The 22220-nt window shown below is 37.6% G+C and overlaps 1 protein-coding gene across 1 annotated transcript in view; it reads right to left on the bottom strand.

The window, feature by feature from the left end:
• Positions 1 to 1021: 1021 nt before the first annotated feature.
• The window catches only part of asic4a (acid-sensing (proton-gated) ion channel family member 4a), a 117134-nt gene continuing 95935 nt past the window's right edge, over positions 1022 to 22220 (bottom strand). The window contains exons 2-10 of the mRNA XM_065292807.2: positions 15641 to 15785; positions 15261 to 15388; positions 13824 to 13977; positions 10438 to 10491; positions 8755 to 8908; positions 6813 to 6904; positions 6267 to 6346; positions 5918 to 6037; positions 1022 to 3790 (exon numbers count right to left, since the gene is read on the bottom strand). Coding sequence (XP_065148879.1) covers positions 3674 to 3790; positions 5918 to 6037; positions 6267 to 6346; positions 6813 to 6904; positions 8755 to 8908; positions 10438 to 10491; positions 13824 to 13977; positions 15261 to 15388; positions 15641 to 15785 — 1044 coding nt within the window. The 3' untranslated portion in view covers positions 1022 to 3673. The remainder of the gene's footprint in view (positions 3791 to 5917; positions 6038 to 6266; positions 6347 to 6812; positions 6905 to 8754; positions 8909 to 10437; positions 10492 to 13823; positions 13978 to 15260; positions 15389 to 15640; positions 15786 to 22220) is intronic.

The following is a 22220-nucleotide window of genomic DNA, read 5'->3' as shown; positions in this document are numbered from 1 at the left end:
GCATGCATGCTCTTGAGATTATCCATGAAATGAAACAATATCCAATCAGAAAGCAAGATGATGAAAGACGGAAGCAGTCATGGAGCAGCACAAAGTTGATACAAAGTAAACTTGTACAGACCATGTTCCCGCTGTCTCCACGACTTCACCCAAACCCTTTTCTTATTTTCCCTTGAATTTTCTGTGAAAATGATTCCAAACACTATTGAAATTAATTCCTGCATATCGTCCACCATGCTTATTCTGAAGTCTTGCGAGATTATGAAAGATTTCCTGTGTTCACAGTCGAGTCTCTGGTTGAAAATCTGTTTGTAAGTGGTGTGCTGTCTTTGACACATCATGGCACACCACACAGCAAAACGTTTAAATCTAGAATTTTTATCCTCATGTTTGTGGTCTATCACATTTTGAAAATCTTATAAGATGTAAAAAATCTTTTGGTGTGTACCCAGCATTACATTTTTAAGTTGAGCAACTCAGATTTACAAGTCATTTTAACTTACTATTATTTATCTTGACTAGAGATGAGTTGCTATAACCTCATAAAACAAAGTTGACTTATATCAACTATATTTTATGTTATAATAACGCATCTCTAGTCAAGATAAATAATAGTAAGTAAAATGACTTGTAAATCTGAGTTGCTCAACTAAAAAAATGAAGGCAGCAAAGACATTGAGCACCTAACGTGACTATAAAAATCCCTCTTCTTGAGAATCATCAGTCTTTACTGATTTTATGATAGGGCCTTTTAACTGGAAGCGGGACTTCCGTTGCCAAAGCGGTCATATTCAAAGAGTTGTATTGTCCTCTATTCACAGCATTAGCAGTGCTTAATCTTGTTATATCCAATATCTTTGCTTATCTTCAACCGGAAAGGTTCTTTTAATATGTCTTATAGGCACTCACTGAGAAAATCAAATGATGTCAAATGCACGGTGTGAGCGTGCTTTTCTCATTACCACGAAATGAACAAAGCCAATGCAGTTAATTTATCAAGATTTTATTATAGGACTTCAGTACGTACCATCGTTACATTTATAAAATGTGTTCTAACGGAAACCACGGTCATAACAGCAGACCTTTGTACAAACTGTATTATGTGTTGTAGTCTTGTGCACAGTCCATTAGGCTCTGGAGTGTAATGGGTAATTAGCCTGATTAGTCCTGATGCCTTTAATCGTGTGGAAATCTCAACAGTCTGTTTACACTATACGCTGCTTCCGTGCTTCATTTTACGGCCCCCTCTTGGAGCTAAATGGTGGTCCGACTGCCAAAATCGGGTGGAAATGAGCAGCACTTCAAAGCTGTAACAATTTTTAAAATACACACAAAGCTAAACATCGCTTTGAGTATTAAACTGGAGTTTGAATCTTAAACAGTAGAGGTGAAGGAATTTTAATTGATATAAGTCAACTGAGAATTAAAATTATTTTAGAAGCATGTGTGAGCATTTATTTGGGCAGTGTAATTTTAATGAAAAGTATCTGAATTCACCGTTTGATAAATTGCACAAAATTTCTGGCATGTACTTTGTTGAAAACACTGTTTCCAGAGAGTACAAATATAGTCCTTTTTAAAGGACCTCCGAGTTGTGCAAACGCAATTGCATTTCAACATTCGCAGGAATCCCTTCTGCACATGTAAGATAGGCCACAAGTGCAGAAATATACGACTGTACTGCATGAGGTTGATAGATAATGCCAAATCAAATCTGAGTGATTTGTTCCACTGCAGTTCTTTGACATGCACTGGTATGTCAGCTATTTTGCATTCACCGCTGAGAGCAGAGTTATTTATGACAGTAAACTGTATTATTATGCATAACCGACTCAGGGTACCATCAGACTCTGACTGGGAACCTTTAAAAATGTCACTGTGATGCAATTTTATGAACGTTTAAAGCCTGTATTAGCCATGATTACTTTGTGACTATGAGTGCATGGTTTTGATATCCATAAATGAAATGCATTCTTGCAAAATGCACTGAAAAAGAGTCTTTCTTGCTCATTGTATCTACTAAAAAAGTATACAGTACGTATCTGTTTCACTAAGACTTATAATACTGTAGTGCCACATTTATAAAATTTAACATGGGAGAGGAAATGAAAACATGTTCTATATAGCAAAAATGTATATAACGCATTTACTTATAAAGAAATTGACATAAATATATGGTTTTACTGATTTTTGTTTTTAAATCGTACACATATTATAAATATGAATCAGACAAACATACTATTGTCATTACTACACTTCAAATGTCTGACTACAAAATTAAATTTGTTCGTTGAAACCACTGCCAATTCCACTTGTAAGCATTGCTTATGGATCGAATATGCTGGAAATACATTTTTGAAAAATGTGCATAACTATTTGGAATGTTGGCCAAGACCGTGCATGGAATTTCTGGAGGTGCTACACGGTTCACTCATGGCAATATAAAAAATATATTTGTAAACACAAATGCATTACTGACATTAGATGATATGGTTATACCGGCAGCACATGGGAAAAGTGAAATATGTCAGTGCTTGCTTATTTTCATACACAGAAAAATTGTAAGCTCCTCATTAATATGCTTCTCACATCTGGCTTTTTGTCAGAGATAGTGCTGCACCTTTGACTACTAATACAGAGGAAAAACAAAACTCAATGACTAACTTTCAAACATCTAGCGATTACTCACAGTTCGAAAGTGTGTTGAGCAAACATCGTATACCATTCTCCGTGGGGCTGTTTAACTCGGTCTCATTCATAAGATAAACTAGGAACATGAGGTCAGTTTTATTAAACATATTTGGGAGGTCTGGGAAAGTGAATCCATCAGCCGTTGGATGGTTGAAATAAACATTGTCCATATGGTTACCACCATGTCATCTGGGTTTTACTGTACACATTCTGCTCTCCAAAGAGAAATAACCTTACAAAAAGATTATGTTGTTGCTGCTAATGACACCCATTACCACTCACATGTATCTCTATAAATAACATTACAAAATTAGTGGACTATTCAATATACTTTAAGTTAAATAAATCACAAATCATTTGAGATAAACAAAGCATTTACCAGACATACCCAATACCCAATTGGATACATTTGACTTTTTCTGACACTCACTATTCTACACCTTTCTCATGATTTACTTTATGAGAATAAAGCGATTGGATTCTAAGGGTTGATAGCCATGATTCAAAATACATCATTTACATTTGTAGATTAATTTGTATTATAATATTTCACAAGATGAGAATTCACTTAAGAAAAATCTTAACAGCTGACAAAATATAAAAAATGTAATGTTTAAACAGTATCTGAAGAATAAATAAAGTGGATCTATGTCATGCAATCTATGCCTTGATATTACAGAGGACCAATACCAAAGTATTCAATTTAAAAATCTAAGATTTGTCAGTGATGTCACTTCCATTGAGAGGAGGGGTAGAGAAGGTGGTGTCAGACAGGTCTCCCGCCGGAACGCAATGTGTTGTCCGATCCGTGCCTGCGTTCGGTTAGAAGCAAGGGTTTCGAGTTCGACTTTGGCTGTAGCTTTAACTGGTGACAGTAAAAGAGATCAGCGCTGAGGTCTGAGGGTCTATCACTGAGCCCAAACTCAGTACACAGAGACTCTTTCTGTAGTCGTCAACAGCACTAGAGCTGCCGGGCAGGTTCCTAGCAGGCAAAGTCTTCAAACACTCTGCGATGGGTACGATGTTGATGATGATGATTTGGGAGGACGGTGTTCGCGTAAGCACCCTCCGAGTGACTCCGACTCATCTCGCCAGAGTCCTGACAGGAACAACGAGAGTTAGATGGTTTCTACAAGGATTTTTTTTAAACTCTCACATCTTACACACGGCTCTATTCTGAAAAAAATGCCTTGAAGGAATGTGACAGAATGTGACTCACTGTGATAACGCATAATTAATGCATATGGCGAATTTGCTATGGTTGGTTGCAGACAAACTCCCCAAACTACAGTTTGGCTAAAACTGAACCTCTGGTATGTGGTCTGGCTTATTGCTTGCATTAAATGATGCAACAGCAAAATAATTATGATCACCAATTAGTAAATAAATAAAAATCATACAAAATTATTTTGAATGCTGTTAATTAAAACTGTAAGCTTAGCTTATGTTCTTCATACACAGCCAATGAATTAGACCACTCCCATGCTTTCAACAACTTGCCCACTCTGTAAACTAAAGACCCCACCTATAGAGGTTTAAGCAGTAACAACCTAAACAAACGGCTTTCGTAGAACAAATTTAACTTTTGGAAATCTCTGCAAAGAATCAAAAACAATAGAGTCCTTTAAGAGTAGTTTATTTCTTTTAACAAGCAAAATAAATAATAAGTAGATTATCTTAGTTCAAATCATAGCTAAAGTGTATCAAAAACTATACTGAGCTAACGTCGCTGTGTAAAATTAATGCATACAATTAGGGATTCTTAACGATTAATCGCGATTAATCGTTAGCAGAATAAAATATTTTGTTTACATCATATATGTGTGTGAATTGTGTATAATAACTTTGTATAAATAAATGTACACACATGCATGTATATGTTTTAGAAATGTTTACATGTGTGTAAAAACTTTTATTCTGCTAACGATTAATTGCGATTAATTGTTTAGCATCCCTACATACAATGTTACAGTGGCGGCCGGTGACTTCTTTTTTTCTGGGGGCGCTCGATGCGAAGTTTGTCACAACATGTATGTAGCCCGTCATGTGTGTAGTTCCTTTTTTAAAATATGTGTTCTGCGCATCGAGAGATCCTGTGTGCATCACGTGTATTGTCAAAATAAGTGCCTGCTGCAGATGCGTCATTTGCATAAAGCTTTGTATAGTTAGAACCCCAGCATGTTTTGAATAGTTGTGCATCATTTCCTCAGTTTCCGCTGAGACAGGAGAAATACAGATTTCAGTGTTGCACTTCCTTCTTTCAATGATGTAAAAATCATTGAAAGAAGGAAGTCCAATATCTTTGTTGAGGGAGTGAGACTACAAACACCCCTTTTTGCGGTCCAATATGCACCAAATTCTAAATGCATGTTACATTTTGAATACAAATATGACACACTTTCAATAAAGATTAATGTTTCTACGGGTGAAATGCTCCTTTAAGGGTTTATGATAAAAGAGGCACTCGCGTTTGCCAGATACTCGCATAATCTCATGCGTAATCAGAGTTTACTGTTAAGGGAGTGTCTTGCGTGTATTTTGTGAACGTGAGCGTCTCTTTTATTATAAACAGTTTTGACGCTTGTGGAGCAGGCACTTATTTTGACAAAACACATAATGCACATTATTTACATGACGCAACAAACAAATATTTTGAAAACGCAAACAACACACATGACACTCCAAACACTTATTTTGAATTAGCGCCCCCGGATGAGCAGTAACGAGCCGTCACTGCAATGTTAACTACAGACTGGCTGCCAAACCTCCCTTCGCCAAATATTAATCCATGATCACCGTCTCCCCTCGTCTTTAGGAAACCAAAAAATATGTTATTTACGATGAGGTATTTCTTCTAGTATTCAGTTTAGCCACTAGCCAAACATTAAACAAACAGAGACTAGAAGTTAAGTTCGATGAAACCATCTATACCCATAATCATTGAACATTCTTAAAAACTATTTTGGACCATTTGCTATAAATAAATAATTAAAAAATCAGAATAATACTGTAATTTTTAAGAATAAAGCATAGTCATGAACAATTTCCCATGAATTGAACTCTTAATCCATAATTGACATTTTTATCAGTATGTGTATGTTGGGATTTGAACCCACAACCTTAATGTTGCTTATACAATGCTCTACCAGCTGAATTACTCTTTTTTTATTTCTTTTCACATATTTAATCTATGCTGTCACTGTTGTTAGATTAACATGTTGCTCACCTTAGCTTTCATTTCCTCAAGATTTACTGTGGCGACCGTGCTGGCCTGTTGCTGCGGTTGGTTGTGTTTCTTGTCTTCTCGCTGTGGTCTGAGTAAACGCTTCATCCTGTGTTTGATCAACTAAGGAAGCAAGCAGAGGAAAAGGGCAGAAGGACAAATGAGGGGTATAAAGTGAGTTTTGCAGTCTCAGCTCTTATGTGGCTCAGCTCACTGTATCTGCTCTTATCCAGAAATACTCTTTACAATGTAGAAAGAGAATACAGAGCCTGCCTGGGCTTCCTTCAGAACTATTGGGTGAAAATAAATGCACACAGGACAGATGCAGTAGGTGAAAACAATACACGATTACCTCGTATACGTAGTCCAGAATCTCCAATATGGTGAGAATACTAGCCCCTATAAAAAGACCCATCTGTCCACCAATGTCACCTGAAAACAAACAAGACAAAGCGGTTAACAACTGTTCTTCCATTCTCAAAGTCGTTTTCTAGGATAGAGATGAAAAGCATTTTTATGTACAGAAATACTATTTTATTGGTAACACTTTACAAAAAGGTTCATTAGTTAACATTAGTTAGCTACATTAGTTAACATGAACTAAAAATGAACTGCACTTATACAGCATTTATTCATCTTTGTTAATGTTAATTTTAACAATTACTAATACTTTATTAAAATCTTGTTAACATTAGTTAATGCACTCTGAACTAACATGAACAAACAATTAAAGCTTACATTTTTATTAACTAACATTAACAAAGATGAATAAATAATGTAACAAATGTATTGCTCATGGTTTGTTCAAGTTAGTTAATACATTAACTACTGTAAACTAATGAACCTTATTGTAAAGTGTTACCATTTTATTTATATAATTAATTACTAGATGACTCACCTAATAATCCTGCAACGTCGTATGCTTTTTTCTGTTCTATTGTTTCATAGTTTAGAGCTTCAAAGAATATGTCCAAGACAAGAAAGTTGTCTCTAAAATTAAACAATAAGACTAAGTTAAGCAGAAAACTTATTAATAAAATATGTTTGTGAATATTATACAATAGATTTAAATCTATTTTAACCTAAAACAAAAGCTTCTTTTAACTCAAATACACTGTCAAAAAAAAAAATAAAAAAAATAAAAATAAACTTTTCCCAGACTGTTACTGGGGCAGTACCCTTTTAAAACGTCCTAAGCTCTACATGTTAATATTGAGACATTTTTTATCGGACTCACGTGCGTTGCCATGGTTATGCGCCTGATCCAAAGTTAACTTCTAGTCTGTGCTTGTTTATTGGTCTGACTAGCAACTAAATTGACCTCTGGAATACATTGTGAAAACAATTGTTAAGGTTAAGGTTTCCAAAAGACGAGAGGAGACAGTAAGCATGAATCACATAGAGACCTGGATTTGGCAGCCAGGCAAGAATTTAAGGATCTGTAGCTAAAATTGTATACATTAAATTACACAATAACGTAAGCTCAGTGTAATGGTTGATACGCTTTAGTTATGATTTAAACTAAGTTCATTTACTTGTTAATTATTTGTTATAATGCTTGTTATTAAAAAATAATCTACTCTAAGGATCCTGTTGTTATTGATTCAATGTGTAAGTCTACCGAAAGATAAGTTTGTGCCACAAAAGCTGATGGTTTATGTTGTTGCTGCTGAATAGTCTATATAGTTGGTACCAATATGTACCTTTAAGGAATTAATATATACCTTTGAAGTACTAATATGCATTATTTAGGTGCAAATGTGTACTTTTTGAAAGGGTACCATCCAGTGACAGCTAGAGACCATTTTTTGCAAGATTCAAATTTGAATATTCTCAAATGATACTGGAATGACATGGATTTTCAGGTTTTACAAATATATGCCATCCATGCCAGCCTTATTGTACTGTACACTCTTTTAAAGTGTTTTCTTCACAGTGATGGCATTAAATAAAGTCTATTGAATCTTTCTTAAAGGGGACATTTCACAAGACTTTTTTAAGATGTCAAATAAATCTTTGGCGTTTCCCTAAGAGTACGTATGTAAAGTTTTAGCTCAAACTATCATATAGATCATTTATTATAGCATGTTAAAATTGCCACTTTGCAGGTGTGAGCAGAAATGTGCCGTTTTTGGGTGTGTCCTTAAAAATGCAAGTGAGCTGATCTCTGCACTAAATGGCAGTGCCGTGGATGGATAATGCGGATTAAGGGGCGGTATTATCCCCTTCTGACATCACAAGAGGAGCCAAATTTCAATGACCTGTTTTTTCACATGCTTGCAGAGAATGGTTTACCAAAACTAAGTTACTGGGTTGATCTTTTTCACATTTTTTAGGTTGATGGAAGTACTGGGAACCCAATTATAGCACTTAAACTTTAAAACTTTTTTCATGATATGTTCCCTTTAAAAACTGTGGATTCTTTATGAAACCATACAGCCAGACAAAACCTTTATTTTTAAGAGTTTTAAGCTGTAATTGAAGTATACATATGTTTATTTACATTTTGTAGTTTACATGTAGTCTGTCTTAATATGTCGTTTTGAACCTTTCAAATAAATTATATTTTTCAGTACAGAATAAAAAAAATAAAGGGGCTGAAAAGTTCTTTACAGCTTGCCATAAAAAAAAATTGGATCCTCAAAGAACCAATTTTTCCATGCTTTTTCTAATCTAAAGAACCATTTATCACTACAAGGAAACTTTAATGAAACAGAAAGATGTTAGAGGTTCAGATGTTAAAAGTTGTTTATGGAACCATACAGACAAAAACTGTTCTGCATCGTGAAGCACCTTTGTTTTTAAGAGTGTGTATATGTCAGGTGGAAAGGCTTACAGACCTGATATACTCTTCTGACTTGTCGTATTTCCTGGATAGGTAGCGGGCAGAGCCTTTGCTGGGGATTTTGACCATGGAAAGCTCTTTACCATAACGTGTAAGGTTACATGGAGTTTCACAGGAGCATGTGTCACCTGAACTTTTCTGTAACAGCGCTGTAACACAGACAGAGGACACAGAAGATCAGATTAAAGCAGAAGATTTAGACGAACAGTGTGTGTGTGTGTGTGTGTGTGTGTGTGTGTCGGTTGGTCTTTGTGGTTTACGAGGACTTGAATAGTGTATAATAACATGTTTATTATGCTATAAAGGTGGTTTACGGGGACACAGAGAGTGTCCTCATAAACGGAAAAGCTAAAAAAACATACTAAATGATAGTTTTTCATAGATTAAAGACTGGCAACAGGTTTTTGTGACATTGGGGTTAGGGATTGGGGTAGGTAAGGGGAATAGAATATAACAGTTTGGACAGTATAAAATGCATTGCGTCTATGGAGATGTCCCCGTAAACCACATACACCAACATGTGTGTGTGTGTGTGTGTGTGTGTGTGTGTGTGTGTGTGTGTGTGTGTGTGTGTGTGTGTGTGTGTGTGTGTGTGTGTGTGTGTGTGTGTGTGTGTGTGTGTGTGTGTGTGTGTGTGTGTGTGTGTGTGTGTGTGTGTGTGTGTGTGTGTGTGTGTGTGAGAGAGAGAGAGAGAGAGAGAGAGATCAGGTGCTCTGGCCCACACCTGCACACATATTCTTCATTCATCAAACTAATGTGGAGAGATAACATCAACGCTAAACAATCATTCATAAGACGCTTGAAACACACTCGGCGTGTTGTTCAGATTTAATTTAGTTTCTGAAGGGCATCCAGAAAAGAGCACACACACAAATATGCAGACATGCTGAGAGGAAAGACACAAATTGCATTAAACATTTAGCTGGCGTTCCCTTCTTTTGGATGAATATGTTCACTCTAACCAATCAGTTAAACCACTTTTAGTATTAAATAAATGTCAACTTGTGAATGAACATGTTTATTTTTGTATGCATGGATAAGTTTGGTTGATTTGTGTGAAAAAGACTCATTCCACCATGAAATGGAATTAAATCACTAATGTTACCAATAAAGATGAAGAATTTAGTTATTTTATTTGAATAGGCCAATACAATGTAAGTACTGTATAAACCCTTCTGTAAAGATACATCTAGATTTAGTTCAACTACCCGTTAAATGGGGTCAGGGCTGGGGAGATAATTACATTTCTGCCTTATTAGATAAGGACTATAATATTTGTAACAATACATCTCTCATCATCAACTTTTCATGAGCCGCTCCATTTACGAGCATCATAAAATCAGTGGAACAAGACACCTTCAGCATGTGATAACGCTGTGAGGATATCAGCGGCTAATGCACCGCGGGGATCTCCAGCTTAATGCTGTTCCATAAAGGATGTCAAGGTTCTGTGAATGCGCCGGAGAAAAGACCAGAAACATCATTCTCATTCATGAACTGAGTCTACAGCTCCCATGAAAGAGAAATAATCACCGGTGTAATTCTGCCTCTCCTACCCAGCCGTCCCCCAAACCATGCACAGAAATGTCTGTTTATCTGGTATTTAATTATTGGTGTCCACTAACTCCAGAGATATTACACTCTGGGGTGTTTGCAAAAATGAAAAATGCTTGCTTACCAAGTGCTTTGTCCACACATTTGATTTTGCTGGGAGTACAGATATCGGCATCTCCTGAGAAACAAAACACATAATGACTCTGATCAATCAAAAGCCAAAAATGATTACTGGCTTTTTACAGCCAGCTGAGGATGAAAAGGCTTGAGAGAAAAAAGCAGTGCATTAAAATAACAGCTCAGCTTTGTTATTCATCCCGAAATGATGGAGGGCAGCGTGTGCTTGCGGAAGTGGTGTTCCATTTTCTTACGCCTTCCTCGTGACCATAAGTCTGGATCTAATTGCACCCAAAACGGACAGATCCTGGCCCTCCCCGAAGATGCATTTAGAATGCCTTAAAACCCAATTCCCATCAACACAATGCCACATGAGGTCCAACTCGCCATCCGAATCCATCAAAAGAACAACCGGTCTTAAGAAATATGTGTGGCAACTAAGTGAAAATGGCCTTTGAGTAAATGCTTCTGGAACAGCCTCTCTTTTCAATTTGCATTATGGGAGATTGATTTGGAAACATTAAAGGAGAAAGGCAGAGGTGCAGAGCTTCCATTAGAGCTCGACCACCGACAGTCAGACGTACACGGGAAAGCCTTATAACAACTCAGGTCTGGTGAAAATAATTAGAAAAGAGGTTTCTGGGGAAAGAGAACGTCCCTCAATCCACAAGTTGTTGGTTTTCCAAGAGAGGGCATCAATAGAGAGAATAAATACTCTGACAGCGTATTTTGGTTTTGCGGTTGGGGAGTGTTAGCTACGATATTGGCAGGTGCTGGGTCATCATATCTTTCATATATTTAAAGGGACACTCCACTTTTCTTTTTTTTAAATATGCTCATTTTCCAGCTCCCCTAGAGTTAAACATTTGATTCTTACAATCCATTGAATCTGATTAAAGCATTTGCATCGCGCTAAAAATAACCAAAGAGTTTCAATATTTTTCCTATTTTAAACATGACTCTTCTGTAGTTATATTGTGTATTAAGACTGACTGACTTTGCTGCCATAACATGGCTGCAGGAGGCGCAATGATATTACGTAGTGCCTGAAAATATTTCCCTGCTTTTGAAAGTAACCAAGGGGACTATTTTCGGCTGCTGCGTAATATCATTGCGCCTGCTGCAGCCATGTTACAGCAGCAAAGTCAGTCGGTCTAAGTACACAATGTAACTACAGAAGAGTCAAGTTTTAAATAGGAAAAATTTTGAAACTCTTTGGTTATTTTTGAGCGTGATGCTAATGGTCTAATCAGATTCAATGGATTGTGCTGAGCTATGCTAAAAGTGGTAGTGCCAGACCCGGAGATGGGCTTAATGGATTTCAAAACTTTAAGATTCAAATGTTTAACTCTAGGGGAGCTGCATGGAAAATAAGCATATTTTTAAAAATGTTTCTTAAAGGGATACTGTATGAGAGATTGATCTGTTCCTTTAGCTCAATTGGTACACTCACAAAAATTAATATCCCTGTCGGAGCCGATGGTGTAGTGGACGGTGCTCCGACACATGGTGCAGACGCACTTCTGGCGACCCGAGTTCGAATCCCGGCTCGAGGTCCTTTGCCAATCCCATACCCCTCTCTTCACCCTATACTTTCCTGTCGTCTCCTTAATTACTATCCAATAAAGGCAAAAATGGCCCAAAAAATATCTTTAAAAAAAAAAAAAAAAAATTAATATCCCTAAAAGGTTCTTTGTCAGGCTGTATGGTTCTATATGGAACCTTTAAGATCCACAGAACATTTATGTTGCACAAAAGTTTCTTTGTAGTGGACAAAGGTTTTACAGACTAAAAGGTAAAAAGAGATGCTTCTTTTAAGTGCCATTCATGTAAAGCTTTTGTGGAACACCAAAAATGGTTCTTCCATATGTAACCAGCCCTACTCGAACCCGCCCCAAGTGGGACTCAAACTGGCGATTGGTCCAGCATGGGGGTCGGGACCTTTAACAAGGAGACTACAGGCCATGGCATCTAGTGTCTGTCACTAAAGCACCTCTTCAGATTGGAGAGTGAGGTTTACTAACTCCACAGCTCTCTCACACAAGCTACCCATCATTACACTCACCCCCTAAACCTTACTCCCACCCCGGGTCACGGCACCACTTTTATTTCCAATCTTACTTTCAACCGCCCTGAGTGCGACTCATATTTTCCATCAGTCCTACAGTATGGGAGTTGGGCGCTCTAGAAAGGAGGATAAAGGCCTCTAGCGTCTGTCGTTAGAGCACCTCTTTCAGGTCGGGAGTGAGGTTTACTTATGCCGAGTTCAGACTGCATGATTTTCAAAGTAGTCGGGTCACAGATCTTTTCATACTGCATGACTATCTGGGGTAGCATTCAGTCACTGCTGTTTTTACACTTCACAACAGATCGGCGACAGGGGGTTTCACACAGCATGACTTTACCATAGTAAGAATCGCCGACAACTTTGTCCTGTTCCGCAAACTACGTCTCACAGCCAAACGCACGTGAGAAGTGACAAGGAAACAACGCGAGGTCGCGCGTGCAAGGCCGGAGTTCTCACGTGATTCTGCGGATTATTATTAAAAATGGTAGCCCGCAGGAAGCTTGCCATACAAATTGCATGTGCGCTCATTTGTAGCAAAAAGAAAAAGAAAAGAAGCCCTTTTCTTAACCAAATCCATGCTTGCTGATATTATGGGATGTACCTTCATAACTCCTCCCTGAACTTTATGCTGCTCTCTCATTGGTTGTAGGTCATCGCCAATGTTATTTTCAGTCAAAACAGGTCCAGATATCTCACGGGTGTCGGCGACTTGTCTGCAATTCTCTCCGATCACGTTTTTGATAATTCACAACGTGTGATTGTCACTTGCGTGCACGAGCACCGATTTGCCTGTGATTTCGGGCATTTGTCGGCGATTTTTCAAAACCTGTCGGCGAGTCAAAATCAGGGCTAAAATCTTGCAGTCTGAACTCTGCATTACTGTTTGCACAGCTCTCTCACACTAGCTGGCCTCCGTTACATGTCATCGCTGCAAACAACCTTTCATAGCACCTTTATTCTTAAGAGTGTAGAGCAAAGGTCATGGGTTCGATTCACAAAAAAATACAAGTTATATAGTAAGTGCACTGTATTGCTTTGGAAAAAAGTAATGTATGTAACACATAAATGTAATTTAATATTCGAGGGAGGCCTGTCAAATCATGATTATCTAAATTTGACCTCCAGTCACTTAATGAACAGAGTTCCTCATATTGTGTGACTAGATAGTAAGTTAATTTAGAGACCTGCGTTAAGCTTTCAGCTCCACTGCCTGGAGCAAATTAGATGAAGAAAAGTTTATTCATTTAGTATTTTGGCAATTAGCAGAATACATTAGCGCACTGATTAGGTTGAGTTGGGAATTGAATGCAGCGGTGTTGAGTTACCCGGCATGTGCACCATCCTGCACTTGCACTCACGCAGAACCTCGAGAGTCTCGCAGCGCAGGCGGCAGGCGCTGATACTGTAGGTATCGTAACCTGGAATCATCTGCTCGCTGGTGGAGCGGCAGTTCCCCCAGGGCTGGGGCAGGTAGGTCAACTACAGAGAGAAAGAGAGTAATAAATGGAGAGAAAGTGTGTGTGTGTGTGGGGGGGGGGGCGTGCAGTAAAAAGAGAGGCAGAGTTTGTAGGAGAAGGAGATACAAAACCAAAGAAAATATGATAAGGAAAAAAACATGCTTTTCATTTCATGCATAGTATCAATAATATTGCAAACAGTGGTTCTAGAGATGGTGCCAGGGTGGCCCCAGTTTTTATGACATTTTTTAAAATACATTATTTTATCATAACTTCAGTACAATTAAGCCTCACATAAATAGACCATCAGCTCTATGTGTCCTTTATTGTTCTAAGTTTGAGTTTTTTTTTGTGAAATGATGCACCCTACACAAGGGGTGTAAATGCCCAAAATCGTGAAAACCACTGATGTAACAGAAGTGTAGGAAGCAGTGAGAGTTTTTATTACCTCTAATTTTGAAAAATTTCATATTTGTCTAACGTGCAGATTTTGCATTGCATATTGCTGTTATTCAAACTTGCATTGGTACTAATGCGCATAACAACAATAGCAAAATAATAATCTCACAAAACAAACTAATGCACTTGGCTTCCTGCTTCCCATGTGCAAAATAATTGACAGACCGAAAGCATTTTTATTGGCTAAACAGGTCTGGGATTTACTCCACCCTTTTCAGAATTTCAATAGAGATGGTTCTAGTGTCACAGACAGACAAACAGTTTGGAGCTTGGATAGGTTTAAGTTTGGCCTGACAGTATGAGTAGTCAGCTAGTGATGGTTAGTTAGGAAGATTTGAGTGAATGCAGACATCAAATATGCATTATTATGTGATATATCTAGCTTTTGCATGCAAGGTAACTTTCCAACTGCTTGGCACTTAAAAGACTCTAATTGAGTTTTATAATTGCAAAGAATTTCCACTAATTGGCTCATTTATTGGGACCTATTTTTATTTACTATTATTTATTTCTTACTTAAAATAACAAAGAACAGCATGTTTTTCTTAAAATGAAGTATGAAATGTTGTAAAAGTTTTCAAAAATTAAAATATTCTGATCAAGACAATACTTGACAAATTTACACAAACAAGGTATAATTTGTTAATGCTCTGCAGAAATAGGGGAATAGCCTCAATCAAATAAAACTGGTATTTACGTTGTTTATAGTTCTAATGGATCTTAAAATATTTATATTTGTTTATTGCTGAGAAAATATGAAAAAACATTTAGACGAATATAGTCAATATAATTATTTGTCTTGGCTTTAAAAATTTGAGCCACTGATATCTCAGGGATGGGTCATACCCTTTGCTCCTGACAGGAAACAAAAGTCTGAAATCCTGGAGAAACTCCAAAGCCCAGCTGATGGATGTAGGGCGGCTCATCCTGACTGTGGATCTGAACACGTATTCCTGCCTCTAGAGATGTTTCATCTGCACAAAACAACAGAATATTAACACAACAGGTGTGTAAGGGAGCACAACATAAAATGTGAATGTGAAGATAAACCTCACATATCCCTCCATCATTACAAATGGGAAAACACAACATTGGAAATAACACTGGAATAGAATTTTTTTATCTAAACAGATACAAAGCATGCACACGTTTGAACCAGATAATAAGGAGATAATATGGGATTATGTTGCACTTGCAACTCATCTCTATGATGCATTATAACTCACTCGTCTCCTTCCAGATGGGCAGATATTCATCCTGTTGGATATCCAGCATAATCTCGAGCCCGTTTCCCATCCCTCCTTGCTTCGTCTTCCTGGAGTTTGTTTTATTCCCATTGAAAGTATAACATTTCCCATACCTTGTATAAACCTATGAGAAAAGAGCTATCATTAAAACAAACACACTAGAATCACTGGAAGCCATAATCTTTGTTTCTCTAAAATTTTATATTTAAAGGTGAACCTTTTGATCCCTCAAAGAGATGCCTTTTAAGACATTACTTTTAGGCTCACACAGGCAAAGGTTACATTAAACATCAAAAGTTTTAAGTCTTCTTTAAACTTAGCTTTCGTATGAAAAGATAAAGACACATTGTTAAAAAAATACTGTGTATTAGTCTAACATGAGCATTTGTATTCTGTGGCATTGCAAACAACGCTTTCTCATCTTATTCGTGTCATATTTATTTGACAAAAGAGTGCAACATTTTGGTCTGTGCTACGTTATCATGAAAAATGTTTATTCTTTATACAAGAGGAATATCAGTAGTGCTCATCCACAGAAACATCTGCTTCCACCACAAAATGATCACATCAAAATAATTGCACCACATGGGGATTATTGATAAAAGAAGACAAAATCTAAAGCAATAACGTTTAAATTTGGACTTGAAATATGAACTATTCTTCCATAAAACACAACTAATGAAAAAATAAAAGGTAGGCCTATGCTGTTTATTGTTTAGAGTCCTTGTCTCCTTTCAAGTTAAAGTGACTAAAAGACCATTATTCACATCCTCTGTTGCATGACGCAGAGTACTCTGTAATGAAATACTCACAACAAAAACAATTGTGACAAATAAATGTCAGGAGGGAATAGATCAGCAATAATGACAGGTAGATGATACAATAATAACAAGAACTTTAAATGGGTGTCCTGCATCCATGAAAACAGACAAACAAATCCAATAAATTCAGTCATTGTTGAAAGGTTATGGATTTTGTACTCTAGTTTTAGAGGTCTTTTTTATGATCTTTTATTCTGAATGCTTTAATTAACATTGCGCTTTTAGTTGCCATACAGTAAAAACACACAAGCTTTATTTGTTGAAATACTGACAGTTCAGAATTGGAAACAAAGACATGGGTGACCTTAAAATATAAGACCCACCCACTTTTTAAGACCAATGATATTGGACCCATTCACTTTTACTGTGTTTAATTCCGCGCATATGCCTGTTCACTTATTAAACTTCATTTCACATTTTAACTACACACTGCGGATTCCTCATATCCATTCCACTTGGCTCATTCAGAATAGAGGTCTTCTCCGGTGCAAAGAAATGTGCCCGACCCAAAATTATCCAAATCACTTTTTACCCGAACCCGGCGTGCATAAAAGACCCGACTTGAGACAAATAGTCAAACAGTGGCATTTTTTTTTACCCGGCTGAACCCGAATGTAAACGGCACAGACATGTGTGCAGTCTGAAACCCTGGTGGCCTCCCAACCAAATTAGTCCTCTGCTCTTTTTTTGTTATCTGACAATGACACCAAGGTAACCGCTTACAGTGTGTATTTAAAATTTATTGACAGGTCTGACTTAAAGCAACACTATGTAGTTTTTTTAACCTTTAAATAATGTCTCTAAAATTATTTCAGTGATAGAACAACTTTTAAGTGGACAAATTGTACTGTTGCTGCAACCTGAGCAGCCTCCTAGCTGCTACAAGCACACTCTGAAAGTGACGGTGGAGGGTAGGAAACACAGCCCCTCCCCTCACCCTGCCTGCAGAAGAGTGTCTGATACCAGGCACTGTTGCACTTTTTAACCACATGGGGGAGCTGTAAGTCATTTTTACATGGAACTACATAGTGTTGCTTTAACAAAAATTAACTTACCGCCAGCCAAATGTTGTCAGAAACTTTCTTGGCAAACGGGGACGGGGGTTGGGGGGTTGGAAAAGGACTTGATGCACACATGCGAGATAGTTTGGGTCTTCTTGGGTCTGTTCAGCAAAAACACATTAACTCTTTCCCCCTTCATTGACCAGTTATCTCGTCAATTAACTCTTTCGCCGCCATTGACGAGATATCTCGTCAATCAAGAGAAAACGTTTCCCTGCCAATGACGAGATTTTCCGTCTTTCCGCAATACCGCTATTATCCGCTATTACCGCAACTTTTTAAACCCGGAAGTATTGCCCTATGGCAAGCTGCTGCATGTCCGTGTCTGTTTTAAAGATCGCTCTGAATGGGATCTCTATGAAAAGTCCATCAAAAAAATGGAATTATCTCTTTTTTTGCTCAAAATGTGGTGTTTTTGCAGAAACCTACCCATATTCAAAAGCTGATTACAAAAGAACAACTGATGGTAGTATGAAACGTTTTTTTTTTTTTTTTTTTTTGAAAGCAGAGGGTCTGTTCTTTCATTTGGTATATTGTATGTTTATTTATTTAATGGAAGGCATTAAACTTTGGTGAAAATCATGAAAAACGCTGGCGCTGGCTGGCAACTTTTTAAAAAAAACGCTGGCGGTGAAAGAGTTAAGAGAAAAAGCTTTCCTGCCAATGACAAGAATTTTCGGCTTTCCGCAAATCTATTATCCACTTTTTATACAACCCAAAAGTAATGCCTCACGTGAAAGAGAAAGAACTCTGTGTATGTTTTAGATCGCTCTGAATCTGATCTCTATGAGAAGTCTGTCGCAAAAATTTAATTATCTCAGCGTTTTAAAAAATTTTTTGTGTTTTTGAAGAAACCTTCATATATTTGAGAGGTGATAAAAAGAAAACTAATGAAGGTAGGATTTTTTTTTTGAAAGCAGAGGGTCTGTTCTTTCATTTGATATATTGTATGTTTATAAAGAAGAACATTTTCTAGAAGGCATTGAACTTTTGTGAAAATCATAAAAAATGTTGGCACTGGCTGGAAACTTTTTTTTAAAACGCTGGAGGGAAAATAGTTAATTTTAAATTACCCAAGACCCGAGGCCGCTAATATTATACCCGACCTGGTCCCAGGCACACGTGAAACTTTTAGACCTAAACCTGCTAGGGTCTCGGTACAGACCTCTGGTTTTCTGATCTAAGTGGACCTCTGAAAACCTCTTATCAATGTTCATGTAAATTAAACTCTATTTCATGTTTTCATTACTGTACTGTCCTGAATTTTAGTGATACAACAAGATATATTCATGCAGCTTCACCGTAACTGATAAACAGTATGATTATAGCGATCCACCAGCTACACCTGCACCAGCACAAAACCAGCATAGACCAGTGTAGACCACCGTATACATGCTGACCTAAGATGATTTATTTTAGCGTGGTGACAGACATAAAAAATGGCTGTTATAAATCAAGCAAATCTCTTGGTGATGAAGAGGGCCTTTGAGGGGTCATACTGTTCATTTAGCAGTGTGTGTGGAGTCTGATCTCAGCTGGCTCTGTGCAGAATCAAAGCACGACTCTCTGTACAATATAGGCGTGCTGTAATTGCCAGCTGCAGCACACCACACAGCTGTAATTACGGTTGAAGACAGACAGCGTTTTCATAAACAGGATGGTGGTCAAACAGGATAAAAGAATGAATAAATGTAAACTTCAATTTATATAATCAGACTGTAAATACACAAGCACACCAGCACTTGTCATGGCAATTCGTAACTGTTAACAAAGTGGATAATTCACATTAATGTGTGCTATCTTGTTCGAAACATTTTAGTACAATGTGCTTTTGCCGCAGTGATGTTGGATTTAGGGGTGGATTTCTAAGATTTACTTTGTGCAAATTTTAACAAAATTGTTACATTTTCATGTATATCTATTGGCACAGATGTGTAGGATTAAATACAGATGAAGTGCAGCAAATGGCTAAACAAATCATCGGAATGAGTACTGTTTAATTACTTAAAATTTTTATGCACGTAATAGCACTAAATATAACATTCATATTACAATAATACAGTCAATTAGTATTGCAAATATGCAATAGCACTGCCGTAGATCAGGATCACACTGTAGATCACTGATTTGCACACTAACACACTTAGTATGCATAAAAACTACCTGTTTGACTGACACTAGTGAAAAGGGCTTACAGCAGCAACCTCAGAGATAGTGGTACAGAAACAATCGATTCGGTCCTGTTTATCATGATGTGTTTAAGTTACCATTGCTGCTCTAATCTGATCCAATAGGAAATCAGAGGAACTTCAAAATAAAGTCGACCAGTGGGAAAGAGCCAAATTACGAAAACATCCCACAGTTCTGCTACAAAACTTCCAGGGGACAGACGGCTTTTGTGTTCGCAAATGATGTTTCAGAGGGGAAATGCAAGCTTTCCCATCATGCAGCAGTGCAAGTGGCTCCTGGCACAGTCTCCTCTGCCTCATTTCTCTGCTGTAGAGCCCAGAGCGACTCTGATTGATGGACCATTTTCTCTACCATCTCCCCCAAAGTCAGCAAAGGTAAACAGTCCAACTTTTGTCTGTTCCCAGATGGAGTGTTACTACAGTAAATCTACCAGGCGCACACAAGGCTTTGCCTGATGATGAGTTATGGGGTTTACATTTTTTTCTGAAGAACTAAATCTGTACATATGAATATACAAATAAACCAACAGTATCTTACACCAACCAGTAATCTTTAAATATAATGCTTCAGTAAATAAAAATAACAGAAAATCAATTGCAAATGCACACCTTTGCATCATCTCTAAATCGTGAATGCAATGAATTTGCTGAAATTACAGTAATGTTGCACATTTCTGCCTGTAGGAAGAAAAGAGTAATTTTATTGTCGCAAATGTAATATTTGCTTGCCTTTGAAAACCTATCATGGTGGACCCCTAACACGGCAGCTTTCAGCCGCAACCTTTATTGGAGCAACGCCTGACTGCAAAGCTTATGAATAAATCTTCTGTTTCCACTAACATCCAACTTAATTGGGCTTAATGTCTAGCCATTAGCTGTCCTCAGCGAGTTTTTTCGCTCCAAATTGCTTTGTTTCTTTAGCCTTCCACTCAGTTTGATGTGTCTTTCACCGCACTGGATTTCTGAAGTAAAACCCGGAGCATCTCATTTACTGCAGGCGTCTTGTGAAATCCACCATATGCTGTTTCTCAATTATCCAGGGAGGCTGCATGAGAACTTCAGTTCTTTAACATGCAGTCTATGAGCTCCTTAAACACTCCTAATATAAAAAGCACTGGTTGATAAGGAGTTGAGCACCGGTGTTTGAAGGATTTGAACTAACTGCCTCATAAGGATTTTCAGGCCATTCCCTGATCCTGAAAATTGTGTTGTGGTTAAATGTGATGCTTTTACTGATGGGATGGTGATTTAATAATTTTGTATAACCAATCAACATGATCTCATGGAAATCCATATTATAGTCACGGAAAATGTGTTCACTTTATCCGTGTCCATGTCACAGAATTCAGCTTTTCCCGTTCCGGGGGCACAGATGTCTTTTCTGTGTCACTCCTACGGATTTCTCGTGTCATTTTATGTATTGTTTTTACATAGTTTTTTCCTATTTTCAAATCATTGTCGCCTAGGTTTGGGTTAGGACCGTGTCGGCGGGTGACTTATTTTTTCAAGGGTGCACGATGCGAAGTTTGTCACAACATGTATGTAGCCCGTCATGTGTGTGCATTGTAATTTCAAAATGTGTTCTGCGCATCGAGAGATCCTTTGTGCATCACATGTCTTTTCAAAATAAGTGCCTGCTGCAGACGCGTCTAAAGGGTTTTTATGATAAAAGAGACGCTCGCGTTTGCCATTTACTCGCATAATCTCATGCGTAATCAGCAACAAACACATATTTTGAAAACACGAGCAACACACATGACACTCCAAACACATATTTTGAATTTGCGCCCCTCGGAAGAACAGTCACCAGCCGCCACTGGTTAGGATGTACTTTTATGTATTGGTTGCTACAACGCTTGGAGTTGGGGTTATAGTTGGGGTTTTGGTTAGGATGTCTAAAAATATAGCAGAAAGTGATTCTAACCCCAACCCCAAGCAACAATTGTAAGAAATCAGGAAAAAACAATGAGAAAACAATACATAAAATGACCCAAGAAATCAGTGGGAGTGACATCCAAGGAAAAGATATCCGTGCTCCCGGCACAGAAAAAAGCTAAATTCCGTGACATGGACACAAATAAACTGATCAAATTTTCCATGACCATATCACAGATTTTTGTACAATAGCGTCTACCTCCCCCCCAAAAATGACAAACATTTTCTTATGTATAAACCAAAATAAAACTTTCATATTGAAAAATGTGCACTATTTTTTTTATGTTTCAGTCTCGGTAATAGCTTTAAGTGCTTTCTTTTGCTAACATATAATAATGTTCTTTGTAACACCTGAGACTCTTAAACAGTCAAACTAAACAGTTTAGGCAGAAAGTAAGTGCCGCACAGCCTTATGCTCCATTAGTTCAGCTCTCGTGGGCAGACACTCAACCCTGTATCTACGGTGTTTCTTTGGCAGGCTATCAAACACATTGCATGTATTGTATCAAGTCTTGACTTCATTAAACAACTGACTGGCAGTATCCTTTCATAA

The sequence above is a fragment of the Paramisgurnus dabryanus genome, chromosome 15, assembly GCF_030506205.2.
Source record: "Paramisgurnus dabryanus chromosome 15, PD_genome_1.1, whole genome shotgun sequence".
Lineage (NCBI taxonomy): Eukaryota > Metazoa > Chordata > Actinopteri > Cypriniformes > Cobitidae > Paramisgurnus > Paramisgurnus dabryanus.
This window is presented reverse-complemented; position numbering and strand designations above follow the sequence as displayed.